Source organism: Aethalodelphis obliquidens, unplaced genomic scaffold (assembly GCF_003676395.1).
Source record: "Aethalodelphis obliquidens isolate GAN/ISIS:26980383/991018 unplaced genomic scaffold, ASM367639v1 scaffold30, whole genome shotgun sequence".
Classification (NCBI taxonomy): Eukaryota; Metazoa; Chordata; class Mammalia; order Artiodactyla; family Delphinidae; genus Aethalodelphis; species Aethalodelphis obliquidens.
This window is the reverse complement of record NW_020837974.1, coordinates 14,028,715-14,052,735: the sequence shown is the minus strand read 5'-3', so window position 1 is coordinate 14,052,735 and position 24,021 is coordinate 14,028,715. Positions and strand designations below refer to the sequence as shown.

The 24,021-nt window shown below is 38.9% G+C and overlaps 1 protein-coding gene across 7 annotated transcripts in view; it reads left to right on the top strand.

Annotated features, from left to right (window-relative positions):
* Positions 1–24,021, top strand: part of LOC113630607 (S-adenosyl-L-methionine-dependent tRNA 4-demethylwyosine synthase) — a 265,650-nt gene that overhangs the window by 179,594 nt on the left and 62,035 nt on the right. For 6 of the 7 annotated variants that reach the window (XM_027126207.1, XM_027126208.1, XM_027126209.1 and 3 more), the window contains one exon: positions 18,891–21,204. The exons of the other annotated variant lie outside the window; for it this stretch is intronic. In XM_027126207.1, coding sequence (XP_026982008.1) covers positions 18,891–19,112 — 222 coding nt within the window. In that variant the 3' untranslated portion in view covers positions 19,113–21,204. Of the gene's footprint in view, positions 1–18,890; positions 21,205–24,021 lie in introns of those variants that run through there. 7 annotated transcript variants of the gene reach the window in all.

Here is a 24,021-nt window from a genome sequence, read left to right as displayed (position 1 = left end):
GGTGATTTGTTGTTTTCTTCCCTCTGGTTTCTTTTTCTCTCCCTTTGGTTTTATGCTCTAATGTGTCTAGACGTGAACTTCTTTTTATTTTCCTTTTTGGGACTTCTTGGGCTTCATAGATTTGTGGGTTGATACTTTCCATCATTGGTTGAAGACTTCTTAGCTTTTATTTCATTAAATATTTCTTCTTCCCCCGTATTTTTCTTCTGGAACTCCAGTTAAACATGTTATTGTATTTTTTATTTCACTTGGACAGTTTCTTTTGATTTGTATTCCAAGTCACTAATTTTTGCTTCAGCTGTGTCTCATATGCTATTAAATGCCACACCAATTTTAAAATTTTGGATAGTGTGTTTCTCAGTTAAATAATTTGTTTGTTTTGTTTGTTTCAAATATGATATATCACACTGTATCCTTTCCAGTTCCCTGCTGAAATTTTCAAGCTTGGCTTTTATCTTCTTGAATACTGGAAATTTCAGCTATTTCATTGTTTGTATCTGATAACTCCAATATCTAAAATCTCTGTGGATTTGTTTCTGTTATCTGTTGTTTCTGTTGGTTCTCAGTTATGTTGCCTTGTCTCCTTATGTACCTTATCTTATTGTGTTATGTAGAAAATTATAGAAATAATATGAGGTTTAGGATTAGAATATCACTTCTGAGATTTGGAGACACGTTTTACCTCACTTTTTTCCTGTGGAAACTGATCAGATGGTGAAGAGACTTCCTTAAAGTCTCATAAAGTGGCTGAGCCAAATCTAGACCCACAACCTTCTACCCTCTAGTCCATTGGTCTTTCTTATACTACAGGGCATCTTTTGATACCACTGACGCCATTCAAAGAAGAGTTTAAAACTGGGAAATTTTATGTTAGACCAATACTTGACTTCAGTCTCTAAGATTTCTTCTCTCTTCCCAGTGTAAACATGGACATAGGGGAAATAAATGGCACCGTATCTCATTCAGGCCAGTTGAGTTCTGTAAGTGTTTATTAGACATCTGCTGAGTTCTGACACCAGGCTGTGCAGTGAGGGCCGCAGCACCTCAGCCATGAAGAATGTCAAGCACAGCCATGGATGAAAAATCCAGTTTCTCTGCATCCTAACCAGCATTTGGTTTTGTTGTTTTTTTTTTTTTTTTTTGCGGTACACGGGCCTCTCACTGTTGTGGCCTCTACCGTTGCGGAGCACAGGCTCCGGACGCGCAGGCTCAGCGGCCATGGCTCACGGGCCCAGCCACTTCGCGGCATGTGGGATCTTCCTGGACTGGGGCACGAACCCGTGTCCCCTGCATCGGCAGGCAGACTCTCAACCACTGCGCCATCAGGGAAGCCCTGGTGTTGTCATTTTTTAGGTTAGCTGTTCTAACAGGTTTGTCATGATCTCAGTGGGTCTTAATTTGCATATCATGAACATGATCTGTTTAGATCTTTGATTTCGTTAATGAGCATTTTATAGTTTTTAGTATACAGGTCCTATACTTTGTTAGGTTTATACCTAAGTATTTTTCTGTTTTAGCAATTATAAATGGCATTGCATTTTTAATTTCAGTTGTCACAAGTTCACTGAATTCTGTAGAAATAGAATTAATTTTTGTATGTTGATCTTATATCCTGCAACCTTGCTGAGTCACTTATTATTTCCAGCAGGATTTTTTTAGTAGATTTCTTGGGGTGTTCAACATAGACCATTATATCTTCTACAAAAAGGGACAGTTTTGTTTCTTCTTTTTCAGTTGGCATCCCTTTAATTTCCTTTACTTAATTACATTTTACTAAGACTTTGAGTACTTTATTGAATAAGAACAGTGATTTCGGACATTCTTGTCTTTTTCCAGAGAGTGTTTAGCCTTTCACTGTTTAATTTTATGTTAGCTGTAGGTTTTTTATACTTGCTCTTTTCCAAATTGGGGAAGTTTCCCTCTATTTCTAGTGTTTTGAGGGGTTTTATTGTGAATGGGTGTTTATTCACAATAAAATTATTAAGTCATATCCTTTTTCTCTGTTGCTATGAACATGTGATTTTTCTTCTTTTACCCATTAATATGATGGATTACATGGATTTTTGAATATTGGACCATGCTTGCATCCCTGAAATAAAATAAACCCTTCTTAGTCATAGTGTGTATTTCTTTTTTATATATTGCTGAATTCTTTTTGCTAATATTTTTAAAAAGATTTTTGCTTCTATGTTCATGAGGAATATAGGTCTGTAGTTTTCTTTTTTTATACTGTCTATGATTTTAGTATTAGGGTAATACTGGCCTCTTAAAGCAGGTTGGGAAAGGTTTCCTCCTGTTTTCTAGGAGGAATTGTGTGGAATTGGTGTTAATTCTTCTTTATATGTTTAGTAGAATTCTCCAGTGAAACTGTCTGGGCTTAGAAGCATATTTTGGGGGGAGTTTTTAAATTATGAATTACATTTCTGTAATAGTTACAAGGCTATTTAGATTATCTTTCATCTTGGGTGAGATGTGGTAGTTTGTACTTTTCAAGGAATTGGTCCATTTCATCTAAGTTGTCAAGTTTATGTGAATAAATTGATCATAGTATTACTTTATTTTCCTTTCAGTGTCCTTACAACATCTTGTTTCATTTCTGATTTGGTTGATTTGTGTCTTCTCTGTTTTGTTTCTGTTGGTTTATTCAGTTTGTTGATTTTATTGGTCTTTTCAAAGAACCATGTTTTGGGGACTTCCCTGGCTGTCCAGTGGTTAAGACTTCACCTTCCATTGCAGGGGGTGCAGGTTCAATCCCTGGTCAGGGAGCTAAGATCCCCCATGCCTCGTGGCCAAAAAACCAAAACATAAAACAGAAGCAATATTGTAACAAGTTCAATAAAGACTTTAAAAATGGTCCACATCAAAAAAGAAAAATCTTTTAAAATAAAAAACAAAGAACTATCTTTTTGTTTCACAGGTTTTTCTCTATTTTTCAGATTTCAATTTCATCTATTTCTGCGCTTCTCTTTATTATGCCCTTCTTTCTGTTTACTTTGGGTTTCTTTGCTTCTTGTTTCTTAAGATAAGGGCTTCGATTATTGACTTTTCCTCTTTCCTAATGTAAACATTTAATGCTCTAAATGTTCTTTGGCCCATGGATTACTTAGCAGTTTGTGGTTTAGTTTCCTAGTGTTTGGGTTTTTTTTTTTTCCTGTTGTGTTTCTGTTATTGATTTCAAGTTTGATTCTCTTATAATCAGAGAACATATTCTCTATGATCTTGGTTCTTTTAAATTTGTTGAGGTTTGTTTTGTGGACTAGGATGTTGTCTATCTTGGTAAACATTTTGTGTGCGCTTGCCAAGAATATACATTGTGTTGTTGTTGGGTGAGTGTTCTGTGAATGTCTGTTTCATCCTGTTGGTTGGTGGTGGTGTTGAGTTCTTCTGTATCTTTGCTGATTATATAGTTCTATCAGTTACTGAGTGAGAAGTGTTGAGGTCTTCAGCTGTAAGTGTGGGTTTTTCTATGTCTCTTTTCAGTTGTGTCAGTTTTCGCTTTATATATTTGGCAACTGTGTTGTTTGGTGCATACTCATTTAGGATTTCTGTATCGTCTTGGTGGAGTTGACCTATTTTTCATTTATGTAGTGTCCCTCTTTGTTCCTATAAATTTTCTTTGCCTTGGAGTGTACAATATCTGACAGTAATATAGCCACTTCTGCTTTCTTTTGATTGATGTTTACATTGTATATCTTTTCTATCTTTTAAATTTCAATCTACCTATATCATACATTTGAAGTGAGTCTCTTAGAGACAATATACAGTTGGCTGGTGCTTTTTTAATGTACCCTGCCAATCTCTACAGGGTTTCCACTGAAACAATAGAGGGGGGTTGGGATGGCAGGATTCCCCACTGCACCTTCTCTGACACCTCCCCAGCAGTGGGAGGGAGAGGGTACAGCTCAGTACAGCTGGGCGAATGTGGAAATCTAGGATCCCCACTAGGTGTTTGCTGACTGGGGTGAGAATGAGGCCAGTTTTTCTCTTGGCCTAGGATGGTTATTATGTAAAAATTTTCTGTCTTGCTTGGCTGCCCTTTTCCTAGTCCTTTGGCTAGGGAGGCTTAATCTGAGGCTTAATTTTTTTGTTTTTTTAATTGTGAGTGCTCATTGGTGTTTCTAGATTGTGGGCTTTAACTAGGCTTCTGAATTCTCGCACCCAGTCCAGGATATATGAGCCAAAATTAAAACCCAGGGAACGTATCACTACGTTCCTTAGGTCCTGCAGTCCTTAGCCAACCTGCCTTCTTATCTCCACCTTTGAAAGCCTTCTTATGTTTGTTTTATATATAATATCTAGGGGTTTTAGCTGTAGAAATACATTTGTCCAGAACAGAAGACTTATGACTAGACAGTTTTGACATTTATTGTTTTTTGTTTACTGTCTCCCCAGTGAACAGTAGTAACCAGTCCACTTGGCACTGTTTGTTATTATTAGATTATTTGCACGTAAACTCATTTTGTTTGCTTATGTTAAAAGTGTCACCCAGTATGGTTGCATGGCTACCTCTGTAGTGTTACTGGAAAGGTTTTTCAGAAACTTATATGAAAAGATCTTTTCCTAATCCTAATCAGACCCCATCAAATCCCATTTAATAATTAGGCTAGCAATTTGCAGATGAATGCCTTTTTAAGGGTAGTAAAAGCAGAGTTATAACCAAAGGAAAAAGACAAAAACAAAATCCACAAAAGAGATCATTTAGTCTACAAATAATTGAGGGTGGGCATTGACTATTCAACATCCTCATTGTTTTTGCTGCCAATTCCAAGTTTATTGTTTCTCTGCTGTATTTTTGAAACACATGCCATCTTACAGAGAATGCAAGAGAAAAACCTAAACATTTTATTTGGTTTTAATGGCCTTCACAATCAAGTCCTTTCAGTTTCATTTCACGCCCACTTCCCAGGCCTTTACTAGGCATTGCCATGTTGTTTCTTTCCTCTGTGTATTTGCCGAAGGTATCTCTTCTGCTAGACCTGCCCTCCTTACCCCACTTCATCTGGTGAATTTCTGCTTTTTAAAACTGTAAAACAAACCTCCTTGGGGACCGCTTCTTTCAGAGCTATATGCACATCTGTAAGGCTGTTTTCGCTAAGAAGTTAGGGTTCCTGGAACACAAGGGCTGTCACTCCCAGCACCTCCTAGAGTACCTGGTACATATTAGATTCTCAGTGTTTGTTTAGTGAATTAACAAGCTCTTCACCTTCATTTTCTTTCCTTATTCATTGTCTTGCCTTCTGAAATCAGAGACATTGTTCCATCTTCCTTGCTAATTTTGGTAGCTATTTACCTTCTTCCTTATTTATTTACTCATTCATTTATTCAATGAATATTTACTGTTGAGTTTGCTATTTTATAGGTCATCAGTAACCTGCTAGTTGTCAAATCCAGTTGTTTTCTCACTCATCATTCCTCTGTTTTTTCTGCAGCAGGAAACTGATGCCCATTCATGCTTTTGAAAGTCTCTCCTGCCTACTGTACTGTACTTTTTTGATTCTAGTAAAGTTGGCTAGTAAAAATAAGAACATTGCCAGAAAGTGCAGCATTTCAAATCCCCAAACTGTGGCCTTTCTTTCTTTACCCATTTCAAAAATTTGAAATTCTCTCTGAACCAGGATAGCTCAAAATGTAAGGTGAATTGTAAATGAATGAATAAATGAATGAATGAATGAATGAATAAATAAATAAATAAATTCTAGAGAGACCCCAAGCATGGATTGACTATACTTAGTTGACCTTTAAAGATCCTGCATTAAATTTGCAAGGTTTTCACAACATGAATTAGCCTCTGGAGAGTTTATTATAATTTGTATTACTCTATCCATTCCCAGAATACTCTGTGGTCATTTGCAGTGCAGTGTGATCTTTTCATTGCCATATGCTACACCACATGCAAAGCATTTCTGAATTCTAATAGTGGAATATTTTTTTAATGGATGATTACTTTTTAATATCTCTGTAGAACAGTTTTGTTATTTAGAAGTGATGTTCAGACTAAACAGAAACATAAAGGAGTTTCTGCTGTTGATAAGAAGTAGGTTTTTTAAGTGGTTGTAAGAGTAGATGGGAGTAGAAAGTTCAGTGAGCATCTCTGACTTTTAACAAAGGAAATATAAAAAAGACTCACATTGAGATAAATAAGTCAGCATATTCCAGTTCCAGGGTTGAGCTAGAGGGACAGAGAGATGACTACAGATAGTTGGTGAGTGGAGGGTCAGCCTGTCTGTGTGATTTGGAGGGGCTGGCTGGGAGAAGGAGGTACAGTCAGCCCTCTGCTTCTGGGTTTCCAGCCTAGGAGCTTAAATGTAACTGTGGTCCTATCAGTCTGCAAACTAGTAAGACCTTGATGAATCTGATATACTTTGATCATTTTAGTTCAGAAATGTGAAGTCCTTTCTACATATTGGTAATGTCCAATTATAGTGGTTCACTGTCTGTGGAAACCAAGTGGTAGGTTATATGCATGGCTTGCAGAATCCACATAGCATTGTTTTTAAACTTAATTCCTTATTATTTTAAAATAAACTTTATGTTTTAGTACAGTTTGAGATTTACAGAAAAATTGAGAAGATAGTACAGAGGGTTACTGTGTGCCCTGGATTGGCCTATTATTAACATCTTACATTGGTATACAGCACATGTGTTACAATCAATAAACCAACATTGATACATTATTATTCACTGAAGTCCATAATTTAGATTTCCTTAGGTTTCACTTAATGGCCTTTTTCTGTTCTAGGATCCCATAACTTTGAGGAGTAGTCAGGAGGTATTTTGTAGGATGCACCACTACTGGAATTTGTCCAATGTTTTTCTCATAAGACTTGCGTTATGGGTTTTTAGGAGGAAGATCACAGAGGTAGAGTGCCATTTTCATCACATCATATCAAGCTCCCTTGATTTTGACCTTGATCAGCAAGCTGTGGTAGTGTTTGTCAGTGTTTGTTTTCCCCTCTCCCTTTCTGTAGGAAAATTCTTCCTTCCCCTCTGCTTCGGAAGAAGTGTATATTCCGCACATATCTAAGGAGTGAGAGTTCTACTCCACATCCTTGAGGGTGGAATATCTGCATAAATTATTTGGAATTCTTCTGCACAGGTTTGTCTCTTCTTCCCATTTATTAATTTATTCAATCATTTTTATATCAGTATAGGTTCATGGATATTTATTTTATAACTTTGGGTTATAATCCAATTCATCTTTATTACTTTTGCCCAAACTATTCTAGCTTTGTCCATTAAGAGCTCTTTTAGTTGGCTCCTGTGTTTCTTTTACATACCCCCATCAATGTGTGTATTTGGGGAGGGCGGGGTTTGTTCATTTTGAGCTCTTTTCTTTCTCACACCACAAGAAGCTCCAGGCTTATCTTGTATATTTCCTGCCCCCAGTCCTAGAATCAGCCATTTCTCTCAGGATCTGTGGTTTCTTTTATTGGAGAATGGTGTTAGAAACCAAGATCTGGGTGAAGGTGTGCTTGTTGCTACTAGGGTGTTGTTTGGTTTAGGCCCTCTTAGATGACAGAGAGAAGAAATATATGTGTATGTATCAATACTAACCTTCGTATATACACATGTAGGTAAATATTTCTATAGGTACCATTTGTATCTATATTAAGCTAAACATACTGATGTCTCAGACTCTAATCTGTTACCACATGACTCATCCTAGTCTCCTCTCCTTGCTTATTTATAAATTCACACTCCAACAGTGAGACTCTAATCCTAGCTCCTATTACCAGTCATCTGTTTACTTAATTGTTCGATTCCAGTATACATAAAATATATAGCAGTATCAGAATTTTTAACCCTAGAATACAGTGTTTATGCTTAGTTTCTTTTGCCTTTAGTCTTACAGGCTCCACTTACTTTTAAAATTACTTAGGTCAGTGCCCTTTCCACCCCCTCCCCTTCACTGAAGTTATTTCACACATTTGTAATTTAGTAGACTCTCTAGTCACAGTCTGCTCCTCTTCCTGGGTTCCCCTGACCTCCTAAATGACTTTTTAAACTTGCATACTTTAAGGTTCAGTATTTGTGTTATAAAGTTCTGTAGGTTTTGAAAAGCGTATAATGGCATGGAAACATGAATGAACGTATTTTTCTTATGCTTGTTTGCCATCTGTACATCTTTGGTAAGGAGGTCAGATCTTTTGCCCATTTATTTAATTGGATTGGTTGTTTTGTTATTGTTGAGTTTTAAGAGTTTTTAAAAGATATTTTGAATACAAGTCATTTATCAGATATGTTTTGCAAATATTTTCTCCCAGTCTACATGACTCGATTCTTCATTCTCTTACCTGTGCCTTTCTCAGAGCAAATGTTTCTCATTTTAATAAAGTTATCAATTTTTCTTTCATGGTTCATGTCATCAGCAAATAGAGGCAATTTTACATCTTCCTTTCCAATTCTGATACCTTTAATTTTATTTTTTTCTTGTGTGATTGCTCTACCTAAGACTTCTGGTACTGTGCTGAGTAGGAGTGGTGAGAATGAGCATCCTTGTTCTGTTCCTGATCTTAGAGGAAAAGCTGTCTGCCTTTTACCATTGAGTATGGGCTTGTCTTACACAGCCTTTATTATGTTGAGATATGTTTCTTCCCTGCCTAATTTATTAAGAGTTTCTATCATGAACGGATGTTGAATTTTATCAAATGCTTTTTCTGTGTCTTTTGAGATGATCTTACAACTTTCAAAATGTACCTTAGATTTAAACATAAACTATAACTCTATAAAATTTCTAGAAGATAACAAAGGACATTATTCCCTTCCTCCCTTCCTCTCTCATGGCTTCTTTTGCTTCTTCATTTTCAAACCACTTGTTATGGCTGCTGTAGCCTCAATTTAGCTCAAGCATCCACCACCACTTGGTTCAGTCTCAAGTGCCAAATTCTCAAGAGAAGACTTGCCTATGTGTAAAACCATATTGTCTTTGAACAGAGATAATTTTACTTCTTCATTTCTTATTTGGATGCTTTTTTCCTTTTTCTTGTCTAATTGCTCTGGCTAGGACTTTTATATATGTATGTCTGTTGATCTAGTTGATTTATTGTGTTGTTCAAGTCCTTTGTTTCTGTAGTTATCTTCTGTTTGGTTGTTCTATCCATTATTGAGTATGAGATATTAAAGTCTCCAACTATTGTTATAGAACTGTCTATTCCTCCCTTCAATTCTGTCAATATCTGCTTCATATATTTTGATAATCTGTGATCAGGTACATAAATGTTTATAATTGTTGTATTGTCTTGCTGTACTGAACCTTTTACTGATATATAATGTCCTTCTTTGTCTCTTGTAACCTTTTTGATTTGACGTCTATTTTGTGTGATATTAGTATAGCCACTTCTCCTTTTGGTTACTATTTGCATGGAATATCTTTTTTCATCCTTTCACTTTCAACCTATTTTGTCATTGGACATAAAGTACAGCACTTGTAAACAGCATATAGTTGGATTATGGGTGTTTTTGTTTGTTTTTTGCGGTACGCGGGCCTCTCACTGTTGTGGCCTCTCCCATTGCGGAACACAGGCTCCGGACGCACAGGCTCAGCGGCCATGGCTCACGGGCCCAGCCACTCTGCGGCATGTGGGATCTTCCTGGACCGGGGCACGAACCCGTGTTCCATGCATCGGCATGCGGACTCTCAACCACTGCGCCACCAGGGAAGCCCTGGATTATGGGTTTTTTAATCCGTTTTTCCAATCTCTGTGTTTTGATTGCAGAATTTAATCTTTTTACACCTCTGAGATCAGAAGCAGCAGTTGATGGTCAGAAGACAGATCCCCAGTGTTTGGAGGACAGGGTCCTCAGTGCCCACCATGTCTCCCACAGGCTGCATGCAGGCTGCTCCAGGAACATGTTTACAGCCGCCTGCTGTGGGCATGGGGAGTGAGGGGTGGGTAGCTACTGCCTGTCTAAACTGAAATTAACTACCATTTACAGTTCAAACCTTCGCCTCAAAGTTGCAAACCTTCAGTAGACTTCAGAGTTCCAAAATAGTTATGTCAGGCAAGATTCTGCCAGTATAATTTTTGTCTGGGTTGAGAGAAGTCTTCCTAATGCTTTCTACGGCACCACCTTCCCAGAATCCTGTACTCTTATATTTTAAAAGTTTTTACTCAGGGCTTCCCTGGTGGCGCAGTGGTTGAGAATCTGCCTGCCTATGCAGGGGACACGGGTTCGTGCCCCGGTCCGGGAGGATCCCACATGCCGCGGAGCGGCTGGGCCCATGAGCCATGGCCACTGAGCCTGCGCGTCCGGAGCCTGTGCTCCGCATCGGGAGAGGCCACAACAGTGAGAGGCCCGCGTACCGCAAAAAAAAAAAAAAAAAAGTTTTTACTTAGTTTAATTCTGAAGTGAATTGACATTGCTGTCCTCCTTCAGCACAATTACAGGGACTTTCCAGTACTCTTTCCTGCAATTAATGCATGTTTTGATGGATCCATGTAAATCTCACTTGCATCCCAGTTGTTCCTGCTGGGTTCCGTTTCCTTCTTGATGACGTAAGTGGTAAACTTAGTCCTTTTTTCCTCTGAAACATCTTTATTTCACTTTTGCTCTTGGATGATAAATTATCAGAGTAGAAAACTCTAAGCTGAGGTATTTCCTTCCAGCACTTTGAAGGTATCATTTTGTTGTTTTCCAGCATAATCTTTTCATTATCTTGTAGTATCTTTCATCATCAGTGAGATGTCTGGTGTCATTCCTTAGTTTTAGTGTCTGCTGTTAAACTCAACAACCAGTAACATTTATTAAGGTCACTTTGATAACACTATGCTTGCATTAATTCATTTAATCCTTAAAAAAATCTTATGAGTCATAAATATTATTTTTCCTCATGTTCCAAACGAAGAATCTCAGGCCCAGAGAGTACAGATCTTCTCCAGGGACAAATAGGGCATAGTTAGAATTCAATTCCATATCTTTCAAAATTCAAAGACTACTTTGGATCACTACATTATACCATCTCTCAAATGCTACAGAGCAGTCAGACACGGTGGGGAAAGGGAAATGTCCCTTGGAAACAAGGTGCAGTTTCCCATCCCACGTTCACCAAGCAGCATCTCCTTAATCTTCACCACGATCATCAACACTGAGAAAGTTTTTGCCGAATTTGAGGCCATGTAGGCAATTAAGCACTGATCACAGAGGCCTCCCTCTTGGATATATAAACTCACAATCTGTAAAGGGAGGGAATGAAGAGATGTCACCTCCCACACCTTCCCCTGTTGGAATAAGAAGGGAACTGTATGTCTCCATTAGGGTTTCACGCAGTGTTTTCCTAACAAAATCTACTGACTGAATATTTTCCCCGCTGTGTTACATGTGGAACTCATTCTTATCGGAGACCTGATTGTTCCCAGTAATTACTTTCAGAAAAATGTCAGAGAAAATTGGCAATTTGGTGACACTACTGAGAGGACTTAGCTCTACTCCAACAGGATGGGGGATTAAGATTGAAACTCCAGAAACTGAGTTTCCAGATAAAAAATTTTTAATTGCACTTGGATATATCTAGAATTCAATTGCATTGTTGTAGTTTTGCCTCTCAAAATGGTTCCCCAGGCAGCTGTGCCATGGGAATGCTACTTATCACCAGTAAACTCAGAAAAAGGTGGCAACTCTTCTCAACGTCTCACTGTCACAGGCAGTCAGGTGCACTTTGAAGTCTGTCTTTGGGATCTTTGCCTCCTCTTACCCAAAGAACAAACAATGCAGTTGTAGCTACAACAGGTGAGAACAAAATTCATAAACCTTGGAAATTCACTGTAGCACTCTTTTTTTTGTATTCCAAAGTCACTCTCCCTGTAACTACCTTAGGACTCCCTCTACTCCTTCCCAGTTAACATGTACTTCTGAGTTCTGAGAAGGTCTGGCAGCGCTCCTGTTCCATCCTTTAACCAGTGTTTTTCTAGTTGTGTGGTTGCTAAGTATTACTGTATGTTTGGAGGAGCCAACTACTAAATAATTGATACTAAGATCACATAAATTCTTCTTAAGAGTATGAAAACGAAAATGGTATGTATGATTCTTATTTTTGTATTATTCTACTTCGTTCTCTATATGTGGACTTTGAGGTCTGGTTATCCAATAAAGGATTAATTTTACCCAAAGAAAGGGCTGACATTTGTCCTCAGCTTCCAGGAGGTGATTTCTAAGCTCTTGGAATGTCCTGCCTGACAAGAGTGTCTTTGCTCATCTGGAGGCACATTGGGTCACACTAGATCGTCTATGCTGAGAATGTGGTTTGGGGTGGGGGCTTTGGTCTCCACAGGACCTGCTCGACCTCCAGAGAGGCTGGAAACTAAGGTCAGCCACTCAGCAAGCAGCTAAGTCTAGGTGCACAAACCCCATTAAAATCCCTGGACACCAAGGCTCAGGTGAGCTCCCCAGGTTGGTGGTACTCCACGCCTGTTGTCAGACATCGTTCTGGGTGAAGGTAGCATGTTCCAGGACTCTACTGGGGGGAATGTCGGGAAGCTCCTTGCTTGGAACTCTCCTAGGCTCTGCCCATGTGCCTCTTCCCATGGCTGATTTTAATCCCTATCCTTATGCTGTAATAAGCCATACTATGAGTATAACAGCTTTCGGTGAATTCTGTGGGTCCTTGTAGTGAATTGTCAAGCGTGAAGGTGAGCTTGGGAACCCCTAAATTTGCAATTGGTGGCAGAAGTGGGAGTGGTCTTGGGGAAACTCCTGAACTTTGTACTGGTATATCTGTTTTCAGATCCCAGCCTCACTGTTTTTCATTTTTCTTATCTGCAAAATAGGGGTAACTCTGTTTACAACGTTACTGTGGTAGCTAAATAAAGTGACATTATATAAAGCATCTTCATATAATATAGGATTATATTATAGGATTATATATATATATATAACATATAATAAAGGATCTTCCCTAAAGGTGCTGATCATTTGATTTTTTAATAAAGAATACTACAGTATCATGCGGAAGAATATTTGTACAGAATACCTACAGTGATGATTTTTTGCTTGTTTTTCTCTGTTTGCTCATTATGTCTTTACTTTGTATAATGGAAGATGAGGGTTAAATTTTCTTCTACCTTTTCTCATCACACACTTCCTATTCTCCCACCTTCCCAGCATACATATGCCATAATTTTATGCATTATTATGACCATATGAATAGTATTCACTGTTGAGCAGTGCAATCTTTTATGATTGCCATTTGTTTCTGGCACAACTTTTTGGTTTTCCTGGAGTTAATATTTGTCTTTTTTTGTGTGTGTGTCTGTTCTATGTTCTTGAGCTAAATCAACTCTTGAACTCTCTGCCATCATCTATTTCTCCTTTCAGACTTTCAGATGTGTTGAATTTTCTATCAGGTTCATCTTTTTAAAGGAGTCTCTCCAGGGGCACTTTCTGACCCACCTACATTGGACACACAGCTGTCCTACTGGGGTTTCTTTTAGCTTTCTCCTGTGTGGGGTATCTTGTTCCTGTTTTTTCAGGTCTCTTTTTAATTTACTCCCTCATTCAGGTGAAGCATCCTCCAGAAGATTCCTGAGAAAGGGTATGTGGGAGGTGCAATTTATTGAGACTTTGAATTTCTAAAAATATTTTTATTCTCCCTACACATGTGATTGATAGTTTTGCTGGATATAGAATTCTAGATTGGAAATTATTTTCCCTGTGCAATTGGAGCCCTGTCTTTAAGTTTTCAGTGTAGCTGTTGAGAACTCTGAAGGCCTTCTGGTTCTTGATCCTTTGTACAGGACCATTTTTCCTTGTTAGATTTCCCTTTGTCTCCATTGTTTTCCCTCCGTGAAATTTCACTGAGATGGGCCTCAGACAGTATGTCTATTTTCATCCATTATGGACCCCTTCAGTCTGGAAACTCGTGGCCTTCACTTCTCAAATTTTTTCCAGAATTATTTCATTGAGGTACCTCTATCCTGTTTCTTCTCCTTTCTTTCAGGAACTCCTATTATTTAAAAATTGGGTCTCTTGGGCCAGTCCTTAAATTTTCTTTTATATTTCTCTCCTATTTTTTATCTTTCTTTTTTACTCTACATTCTAGGAAATGTTTAACATTTTACTTCTTAACTTTCTCAAGAATCTTTCATTTCCATAATTTTAAAATCTAAAGTCTTTTTCATTCTTTGAGTGTTTCTTTTTATAGTATAACTTTTTTAAATGAATACAGTAATCTCTCATTTCTCTGAGGATAATTGTTTTAGTTTAGTTGTTTGGATTTTTATTTTGTCATTTCCTCCCTACCCTAGGCTCTGTTTACTCTGTTACTCTTTTCTTTTTGTTTATTTTATCTCTCTTCCATGTTAGAAGTTTTCCTCAGATGATCGTCAGTTGTCTGCTCATATTTAAGTGTGAGACTAAAAAGAGTACTGAGAATCCTAAGTGTGTAGACTGGGCTTGACTTTATCTTAGAGAAATCTACCTGGGCCATTTCCTGAGGGAACCCAAGAAGTCTTCATGGCCACCAAGCGTCAGGAAGCAGGGAGTAGGGCTGTTCTGATCTCCCATTTTCAGTGTGACAGCCCTGTTCTCCGCTGTACCTGCTGTCCCATAGTCCATAGATTTTCTATTTTATTGTCTTCCTAGAATAAACCTCTTGTCTTCTGTTGGGGGGTGGGGTGGGTGGGTTGGGTAGGTGCTCAGCTGTGTGTATGTCCAGAGGGTCAGCAAGTTGAGATTCTAACAATTTCTTAGTCAGAATGTAAACCAATCTTTGGGCTCTTTTTTTTTGGTGGTGGGGGTGAGTTGGGGCCTCTTCTGCCCCACTTCCAGGGGTGACTGGCGCTACCAGTTTGGGGCCTTTGGGGAATTCTGAAGCATAAATTGGGTTGAATCTTAGATTTTTCTGTTTGCTGGTTTAGGATTCAGCTCTCTTGGGTCTGCTAAGCCAGTTATTGCTTATCTGTCATCTTTTAAGCTTCTAAAAGTTTGCTACTGTTTTCTCCTCTCCTGACCTCTTTGTTTTTATAAGTTACATATCTTTTAGAAATACCTTTACAGTCATTTTAGTGAGATTTTAAGAAGAAATGAAGCAAATGCCTGTGTTTAATCTGACATCTTTAATAGAACCTTATTAAACATTTAAAATAATAAAGGCCCTATTTGTCATCATTCTGTTTAATGAAATTTTCCAAGTGTGAAAGGTATGGAAGTAATGAGAACAGGGCCCTTTGTACTACAGCTGGCCGGTCTGGCCAGCAAGACCACACACACATTCTCAGCAGCGTGGCATCGTCTAGTCAGGCCATACCATATTGCGCTTGTGGTGTATTTTTGAGATCATCTGTGACCTTTTGAGTTTATTTGTAATTCTGCATAGATTTCCTCTTCCCTTACTGTTGGATTTGAGGAATTCTTGAAGCAGGGTGACCTCATGTCTCAGCATACTTAACCTCAAATTTTGTGATTTGGGGTTTCATTCCTCTGTTTATGCAGCTCCAACTTTCAGCTTTATTTTTGTGCCAATCATACTAAAGTTTGCCCTTTTAGCTTCTGCCTTTTGCGTGGAATATTTTGACTTTTTCTGAGCTATTATTCAACGCGATTATTCTCACATTGTCTTGAGAGGGGGGTATGTGTGGATGCAGTTTTGTCTTAGGGGTTTTATAGCTCAGCGTTAATTTGAGAGTAACCTACAGTTACAGACTTAAGGTTTATGTCCCTTCAAAATTCCTATGTTGAAGTCTTAACCACCCCACCCCACCCCCCCAACCAGTATGGCCATATTTGGGATGGGGTCTCTAAGGCAGCAGTGAAGGTTAAATGAGGTCATAAGGTGAGGCCCTGATCTGATGGGGTTGGTGCCCTTATAAGTAGACACCAGAGCGCCCCCACCGGCATCCTCTGCTTGTGCACATACTGAGAAGATGCCACGTGAAGCCAAAGTGAGAAGGGGGCTGTCTGCTGGAACCTTCACCTTAGGCTTATAGCATCGAGAACCATGAGAAAATTAACTTTTGTGGTTTAAGACACCCAGTCTATGGTATTTTGTTATGCAGCCAGGCAAACTGATACACCAGCCTTCTGTCACATTTACTTGGTCTTCTAGTTTGTTTTTTTAGACATTGGCAGTCCGAGTTGTCAGTTGACAGATATTAGCTTATAGTTGTCATATCCATGCAACTAATTTCTTCTGTTTTAAGCCAGGGTAGAGCTCTGTAGTTAGGAGCCCAGATCTTCAGGCTGCATCAGGTTTAAGCCAGGGTAGAGCTCTGTAGTTGGGAGCCCAGATCTTCAGGCTGCGTTAGGTTTAAGCCAGGGTAGAGCTCTGTAGTTGGGAGCCCAGATCTTCAGGCTGCGTCAGGAGTTAGGAAATCAGTGCAGTGGGTTGCAGCTGGCAGTTTTTAAATGAAATACGTTGCCTATAGTTTTGTGAAAGTTGTGTTTCCAGAGTATGTGTATGTGAATGTGTATACTAGATCAAGATGTAAAATATGTTTCTTACTGTAGGTTGTGGCAAAGAAAAAAGATTTTAAATCTATTGCTGTAGTCCAAGCTAATCTTTTAGTTCCTCTTGGAATATCCATGGCAAGTGATTCTCGTCAGAGTTTGAGGGAAAAGGAAGACCAGAATTGTGGACACTGAGGGTTCAGAGTTCAGACCTAGAGCTCTGAACCCCAAAATGGAAAGACACAGGGAAGAGGAGAACATGGTATCTGTGTAACTCGGCAAGCGAAGCAGGGAACCCCCAGGAGGACTCTTCTTAGTGGGGCCAAGCTCCTGGGGGCTGGCTGTGATTTACCACCTTTCTCTGCATTCCCAGAGCGCGCTCACTGCACACACCATGTTATACTATAACTAGTTTTTAATTGTCTGTGACTGGGCCACGTCCATAGTTGGCACTCCATAAATGTTAGTAGGAGGGAGGAATAAAAGGTAGGCATTGTTATCGGCCTTGTTTTACTGTCATCCGAGTTAATGACATGTTTAATCCTGCACTGGTTGGGAAGTAAGCCCACTTCCAGTCACGTGTGAACGTTGTGCCCTCTATCATGAGTGCACTGTGAACAGAGTCCACACTATTCTATGGAGCCAAGAGCAACAAAATTCCATCCTGTCTCTCAAGATGTCAGGAGAACAGGTGGAAATGTTTTCATTGTATGGACTTCTAGCTTTATTAAGAGAGGTAAGGAGGAAGAGGTTATAATACGTCAGGAATAGTCATGAAACCAGCAGCCTTGGCAGGATGCAGGGGGAACGGGGGAAGTGGCTACAGAAGCAAGTATAATGTGCTCTTTTTGGGCGAGTTCAGGGTGCAGTGAAGGCCTGTGGCAGGGGACTGTCATGGTCGTCTAAAGGGATTCAGGAGGACTTCCCAGAGCAAAGGACATTTATGAAGAGATTTGAGGCTTAAGTAGTAGGTGTTAATCAAACAGAGGTAACAACATAGGAGTCACCAGAGGGGGCGGGTAGCTCATGAGCAGCCTCCAGTTGGAGAGGTGACGTTTAGATGGCATGTCCTAGGTGGTGGCGCTCTATTCTGCTGTAGGCATAGCCATCTACTGCAGCCTGCAGAAGCTGGAAGCAGCCCAAACTGGAATCAGACAGTCAGTCAGCCGGCAGACTGTTGCCGACTTCTAGAAGTGAGGCCCTGCCTTAGGGCAGTGGCAGGATGTGGCCTTGGAAGTACAGCTAAGGAAGAATTGATAAGGCCTGACCATGTTTGGGGTGTAAGCGGCCAGGGAAAGGAGGGACACCTTTGACTCTAGTTTTGAGGTTCAGCACCCGGGGATGACAGTGATTACTTTCCTAGTGGTAGAGAACATTTGAGAGCAGTCAGCCTTGAGAGGGAAAATGGTGGGGAATGTGGATTTTACATGTTGAGTTGTAGAATTCATAGAGCTCTTAGGGCAACTTTTCAAGGAATGGTCTTATTAGAAGAAAATTTTTCATGATTCATAGGTAGACTAAACTTTCCCATTTATGTGGCATCTTTTCCCTTAGAAAGCTCCTAGCTGTTGGGTAAAAAATTAGATGTTATTTAAATACAGCATATTTTAATATTCTAAATCCAGGAACCTAAATATTTTCAATATTTTTCTCAGCTAGGACATGAAATTGTTACTTACCTCGGTTCATAATCAGGTTTTTTTAAAAAACGGTGGCATAACAAAGATTTGTCCATTTATAAATCAAATATCAACGTATTATACATTGACACGATTGAATGCCAAGTGGTTGCTTTGAATTAAAAGCCTTCACAGTTCAATTTGTAGTTCCTTCAGAGCCTCCTCAACTTACATTGTCTTTTCTTCATTCGGGATCATTATTCTACAGTGACTTTTGAGAAGCAATTTTCTTAAAAGAGTACAAATTGGATTATTCCCCTTTATTGAATTGAAATTCTTAACAGGGCTTTCCGTTAATGAGATATTGTATTCATGTTAGGCTAAAAGGGCCAGTTTGAGTCATTAAGTTAGCATTTCAGAATTAGAAAGGCATCAATTAAAGCTTCACTAATAACTCAAGCAAAATTTAGTAATAAAGGGATTCCACTAGGTGCTGCTAACACAAGCATGAAAATTCATACCAGGGAAAACTGGCAACAAGAGGAATCTGAATTAGCTTGACACATGATAATGCCGAAAACGTCATTAATCTCCTTCCAGTGATACTGCTCAAGATAAACACATCCTTGACTTTCAGTTCTAGGATGTATTCTTTATTCAGCGACTGGGTCTTCCAGGTCCAGCACGGAAGTGGTCCTAAGGGAAAAGAAACTCTCCTTTGACTGTGTATAGAACATTCTGCTTTGATACGGAACCATATCTGGAGCGCAAAAGAATTTTCTTTAACGTGATAGGGAAAAAGTATCAGGCTCATTTTTGATTTTTTGATGCTTACTTGACATTTTTTATGGGTGTTTTGAGTTCTGACCTGACTACTTTTTTTCTTGCCAGTTTAAGATTGGCAGAGAATGGTGGACGTGGATTGATTACAGCCGCTTCCAGGAGCTCATCCAGGAATATGAAGACAGTGGTGGATCCAGAACTTTCAGTGCCAAGGATTACATGGCCAGAACTCCTCACTGGGCGTTATTTGGTGCCAGCGAAAGAGGCTTTGATCCCAAGGACACAAGATATCAGAGAAAGAACAAATCAAAGGATATATCTGGATGTTGAGATTATCTGAATTTAGGATACCGAAGGACACAAACTGATTGCCCCAGAAGGTTCTCAGACTCCACTGTGATTTTTCCAAGGACAAATTATATTTCACATAGAGAAGGGTGTAAGGGGACGCAAGTCACATCCTTAGGCTCAGGAGACAGCAGCCACGCTTTGAGTGCCTGGGACTCAGCCTCACTGTCTCTTTCCAGAACTCAGTCCCTTTTCTGAGTTTACTTCTGAAAGAAAATCATTTTGAGGGGGAAGTACACAACCTTTATTAGTTTTGAATTATAATTAGGAAGACTGCCTAGAATGCCAACCATGGGAGTGTCGTGCAGAGTGAATTTCTGTTCCTTTTCCCCTGTCATGGGCTGTTGGCCTTTGTCAGTTGTACTACCCTGAGGTCAGTGTATCTGCTTCCTCTGAGATCTTCATCCCTTTCTTACATCTTAAGATAACACTTCCTGAAAGTAATTTGTCATAATTCTCAGTTTTTTTATTTTTTCTCAATTATTTTAAATACTACATAGATTTCTTTAAATATTCATTTAGTACCAACTCTTTAGAAACTGATTTGGATCTAAAACTGTACTAGATCTCATTCCATTCCCATGCAGATTGCCATAGAAAGTAGTATGTGAGCTGGATTAGAGCAAAATCTCTCTTCTGTAAGAGGAACTGTCATATGATGTCACTGAATAATTAGTCTCACAAATTAGTCTCACAAATTAGTGAAACAATGCATACAATTTGGTTTTGGTTTGAAAAGTAAGTGTTTAAGCCTCTCATCACTACACATATAGCAGGTTTCCATCTTCTTTCACTCTTGTAGCCCTAGCTACTTTCTGCAATCTGTTCTTTAAGTTTCAAGTTCTTTCCTAGTTGAAAACATCACTAAATACTCAGTAGTTTTTAAGAAGTATTATAGTTATTTAAAAAATGCCTTTATCCTAAAATTTTAGTAAAATATCTTTTGTGAAGACTTGGACCACACATTTTCTTTTGAGCGCTTATTTTAAAGATGCTTCTAGTCCCGTGGTTCTAAGCCCTGTCAGACCCATCTCCTCCTCATATTCCTCCTCTATTCTCTGCTGAAGTAAAGTTCATAATAATATAATCTACTTACTCATTTAGTTGAAAACTGGGCACTCTATTTATTTCTAAGTGATAGAGTCTCTCTCTGCCATAGGATGAAATCAGATGTTCTTGAAGTCACCACATCTTCAAGCATGCGTTCAGTCTCCTGTTGACCCCTGAGACAGACAAGAGATGGGAGTGGTCCAGGCCAGTGAGGCAGGAGCTCACTGAAGCTCAGATGTGTTAATGGTCGTTGAGTAGAGATGGAAAATCTCTATTCAAACCTTAAATGAGAGCAGAGTATTAAAAAGCAAGAGCTCATGCTAAGGAGCGCACAGATGGGCTCCTGTTTGTGACAGCTAACTGGGCACACAGCTGTAGGAAGACCCCTCTGGGGCTGCCGTAAGGAGCAGGGCAGGCGGCAGTGCATGCTGGGCTTTGGACCGTCCCTCAACCTCTTTTTCAACCGGGCACCGCTGCCTTTATTTTTTTATGCATTGAGGTTCTGCTCAAGATTTAATTTGAACGAAGATATTCTGTTGCTTCAAAGAAAAAAAAACAAAAGCAAACCTCTCACCACCAGAATGAGCCCTCCTGACTCCATTAACTCTAGGCACATAAATGAGCAGTTTTTCCTCCCTCTGCCACCCAGGAAGTGTTTGCTTTATATTAAAAAAAAAAATAACATGGTATATTAATCTCAGTTCACAGTCACAGCAGAAAATTTTAAATGCCTAGGGGAAAAAAATACAGTGGAATCTGGATGAAAAAAATTAAATGTTTGCTGAGCAGTATTAAAGTAGAAGAGATGGGGAAGCTTGAATATTCTTAGAAGGTGAGCTATTTGAAAAATAGCATTCTAGATGTCCAGTGGAAGTTATTGTTGGAGTTTGAGCAAGCGATTCTAAAATTCTGCCGAAAAGCTAGCCAGGTAAGAATAGTTACAAGATTCTAGAAAAATAATTATTCAAGGAAAATTGCTTTACAAGATATTAAAGAATGTTGTCTAAAATAATTCAAACAACATGAAACGAGATCAGCTTCCAAAATGACAGAGTGAGAACCTCAGTGAACTCACTCTCCCTCTAAAACAGTGAAAATATGGGCAAAACAACTAAAATCAAAGAATTTTAGAACTCCGACAGTTTAACCAAAGCTTTGCCGTGAGCTGAAAATCATCTGTTAAGAGAAACTACTGAACCTTAATAAAATTAACAGTTTACTTCTCATCAGAAAGCATGGAGGCCAAAAGGCAGTGGAATGGTATCTTAAAAGAGCTGGAAGAAGAGACTTTCAACCAAAAGTTCTATGCCTAGCTTAATCTTCCTTCAAAATTAAAGAAGAAATTAAGACATTTTCAGATAAGCAAGAAGTAAAGAATTCATCACCAGCAGACCTGCCTACGAGGAGGAGTCCTCAGGGCTTAATGAAAGTACGTTAGGCTTGAAACCACGTGAAGAAATAAACAGCACTGGTGGAAGTAACTACGTAAGTTTCATAGAAGACAATATAAATGTACTTTTGTTTGTAACTTTCCTATCTGTTTTATAAGATAGCTGCGTAAAGCAATATTTATAAAACTGTATTGATGGACTTAGAATGTATAAAGATGTAATTTGTATGACAGTAATAACATGAAAGAAGTGTGAGGGGAACAGAGGTATATTGGAGCAAGTCTTGACTACCCACTGTTGAAATTAAGTGGGTATGTTTCCAAAGCAGATTTTTTAAAGATGCTAATTGTAATCCCGAGAGCAGCCACTAAGAATAAATTTTAAAAGTTGTAGTAAAAAAAATACGATTCTGCTCACAGTTTCAATGTGTGGATTTTCCACCACCCCCCACCAAACAATTCTCCAACACCAGCTGGGTGTCCTGCAGTTTAGCTTAATTCTGACACTGTCTACCTGGAGATAGCATCAGATCCCACAGGTTAAGTGCTCTGCCCCCCAACTTCAGATGCCAGTCACAAGTCCAGGTTGTCACCTGTGCTTCTGACCAACCAGCTATAGATTGGAGCTTCCCGTGGGTTTGATAAATGTGCTAGAGCGGCTGACAGAACTCAGAGAAACATTTTACTTACTAGGTTATTGGTTTATTATAGAAGGGTATATATAACTCAGGAACAGCCAGATGGAAGAGATACACAGGGCAACGTACGTGGGAAGGAAGATAGGGCCTCCGTGCCTTTTGCAAGCACGCCGCTCTCCCAGATCATGTGTTCACCAATCTGGAAGCTCTCCAAACCCAGTCCTTTTGTTTTTTTTTGTTTTTTACATCTTTATTGGAGTATAATTGCTTTACGCTGGTGTGTCAGTTTCTGCTTTCTTTTGGGTTTTTATAGAGACTTCATTACATAGGCACGATTGATTAAATCATTGGCCATTGGTGATTGACCTTAATCTCCAGCCCCTCTCCCCTCTCCAGAGGTCCAGGGGTGGTTCTGAAAGTTCCCAACCCTCTAATCACTTGATTGGTGGCCCTGGCAACGAGTCCCCTTCCTTAGGTTACCTAAGGGCTTTCCAAAAGTCGCCTCATTAACATAACAAAAGACACACGTTGTTGTTGCTGTTGTTGTTGTTATTGTTGTCATCGCTTAGGAAATTCCAAGGGTTTTAGGAACTCTGTGCCTGGAACTGGGAGAGAATAAGTATATTTAATAATTTAATATTTATATTTAAATAATGTATATTATTATAAATCACAATATCACAAAGAAATGAGAATTTAAAAGGTACACTAGAAAATATCTATTTAGAAGACAGTAACAGTAACAAAACAACAAAGATCTAAGACATTCAAAAAACAAATAGCAAAAATGTCAGGAACAAATCTTGCCTTATTGGGTTAGTATATTATGTAAGTAGATTAAATACCCCAATCAAAAGAGGCAGAATGTATTTTTCTTTTAAATCCAATTATATGCTGTTCGCAATAGACACACTTTACATTCAAAGACTAAAAGGATCGAGAAAGGTATACCATGGAAGCAGTTACCAAAAGAGAGCTAGAGTGGTTTTACTAATATCAAAAAAATAGACTTTAAGACAAAAAAAAAATTGTTAGTGGGGACAAAAGGGACATTTTATAATGATAAATTGTAATTATTTTAATTATTTATAATTACACCTTACTAGAAAGATGTAATGATTTTAAACATGCATGGACCTAACTAACAACAGAGCCCCAAAATATGTGAAGTGAAACCTGACAGAGTTGAAGGGAGATGATTCAGTAGTAATTGGAGACTTACATAACCCACTTACAATAATGGATAGAGCAACTAGGCCAAAGCCCAAAAAGGAAATAAGAGATTTGAGCAACACTATAAACCAAGTACACCTGAAGGCCTCCATAGGACGCTCCACCAACAACACATTATTCTCGAGTGCCATGGAACATTCTCCAGTATAGACCATATGTAAGATCATAAAACAAGTCTCAGTAAGTTTAAAAGGATTGAAATTATGCAAAGTATAGTCTCTGACCAATGTAATGAAATTAGAGATCATTAGAAATCAACAGCAGAAGAAAATTTGGGAAATTCATAAATATGTAGCAATTAACCAACGTCCTAAACAAACAGTGGGTGAAAGAGGGAATCACAGGGAAATTAGGAAAGACTTTTGAGATGAATGAAAATGAAAACACAACATACCAAAACTTATGGGATGCTGCTAATATAGTGCTTAGAGGGATTTTTTTTTTTTTCTTCGATACGCGGGCCTCTCACTGTTGTGGCCTCTCCCTTTGCGGAGCACAGGCTCCAGACGCGCAGGCTCAGCGGCCATGGCTCACGGGCCCAGCCGTTCCGTGGCATGTGGGATCTTCCCAGACTGGGACG